The following is a 1,162-nucleotide window of genomic DNA, read 5'->3' as shown; positions in this document are numbered from 1 at the left end:
AAAACCACCAGGAAATTCAGATTAAAACCCCCAGGTGAGTAGCCCAGATAGGGTAGATGGGGATGCCAGGAGGGAAAACGGGCAGGAAATTCAAATTAAAACCCCAGGGAAATTCAGATTAAAAGTCCAGATGAAAATCCCAGGAAAATCAGATTAAAACCCCCAGGAAATTCAGATTAAAACCCCCAGGTTTAATCTGGGGGTGTTTAATCCAGCCCAGCTCCGTGGTTTGAACGCAGTCCAGGGGCGCGGGGGGTGGCCCGGCCGGCGAGCGCAGCATCTCATCTGGGACAGGGAGGGAGAGGAGGGCACGGTTAGGGAGGAAGGTCCAGAAGGAGTCCCACAGATAGGGCGAATGGGGAAAATCCCAGGAAATTCAGATTTTAAACCCTCAGGTGAGCACCCCAGGTAGGGCAGATGGAGACCCCCCCAGGAGGGAAAATGGGCAGGGAATTCAGATTGAAAGCCCAGAGAATTCAGATTAAAAGTCCCGGGAAATTCATGTGAACGGCCCAAGAAATTCATATGGAACTCCCAGGTGAGCACCCCAGATAGGGCAGATGGGGACCCCGGGAGGAAAAATGGGCAGGAAATTCAGATTAAAATCCCAGAGAATCCAGATTAAAACCACCAGGAAATTCAGATTAAAACCCCCAGGTGAGTAGCCCAGATAGGGTAGATGGGGATGCCAGGAGGGAAAACGGGCAGGAAATTCAAATTAAAACCCCACAGCGCCAGCTGGCACTCGCGGTTGGCCAGCAGGGTGTTCCTGTCGCGCCCGGCCAGGCACTGCCGCAGGGTGCGGTACCGGGAGCTGCAGCCCGCGTCGGCCGCGCACAGCTCGGTGGCGCGAACGCAGTCCAGGGGCGCGGGGGGCGGCCCGGCCAGCGAGCGCAGCATCTCATCTGGGACAGGGAGGGAGAGGAGGGCACGGTTAGGGAGGAAGGTCCAGAAGGAGTCCCACAGATAGGGCGAATGGGGAAAATCCCAGGAAATTCAGATTTTAAACCCTCAGGTGAGCACCCCAGGTAGGGCAGATGGAGACCCCCCCAGGAGGGAAAATGGGCAGGGAATTCAGATTGAAAGCCCAGAGAATTCAGATTAAAAGTCCCGGGAAATTCATGTGAACGGCCCAAGAAATTCATACGGAGCTCCCAGGTGA

General features: G+C 55.2%; 1 protein-coding gene across 1 annotated transcript in view; it reads right to left on the bottom strand.

The window, feature by feature from the left end:
• The window catches only part of GFRA2 (GDNF family receptor alpha 2), a 20,592-nt gene extending 19,692 nt beyond the window's left edge, over window positions 1–900 (bottom strand). Inside the window, exon 1 of the mRNA XM_014311156.2 lies at window positions 731–900. Coding sequence (XP_014166631.2) covers window positions 731–900 — 170 coding nt within the window. The remainder of the gene's footprint in view (window positions 1–730) is intronic.
• Between the last annotated feature and the right edge of the window lie 262 nt (window positions 901–1,162).

Source organism: Geospiza fortis, unplaced genomic scaffold (genome assembly GCF_000277835.1).
Source record: "Geospiza fortis unplaced genomic scaffold, GeoFor_1.0 scaffold617, whole genome shotgun sequence".
NCBI classification, from domain to species: Eukaryota; Metazoa; Chordata; class Aves; order Passeriformes; family Thraupidae; genus Geospiza; species Geospiza fortis.
Note: the sequence above shows the minus strand (reverse complement) of the source record. Positions and strands in the feature narration are given on the sequence as shown.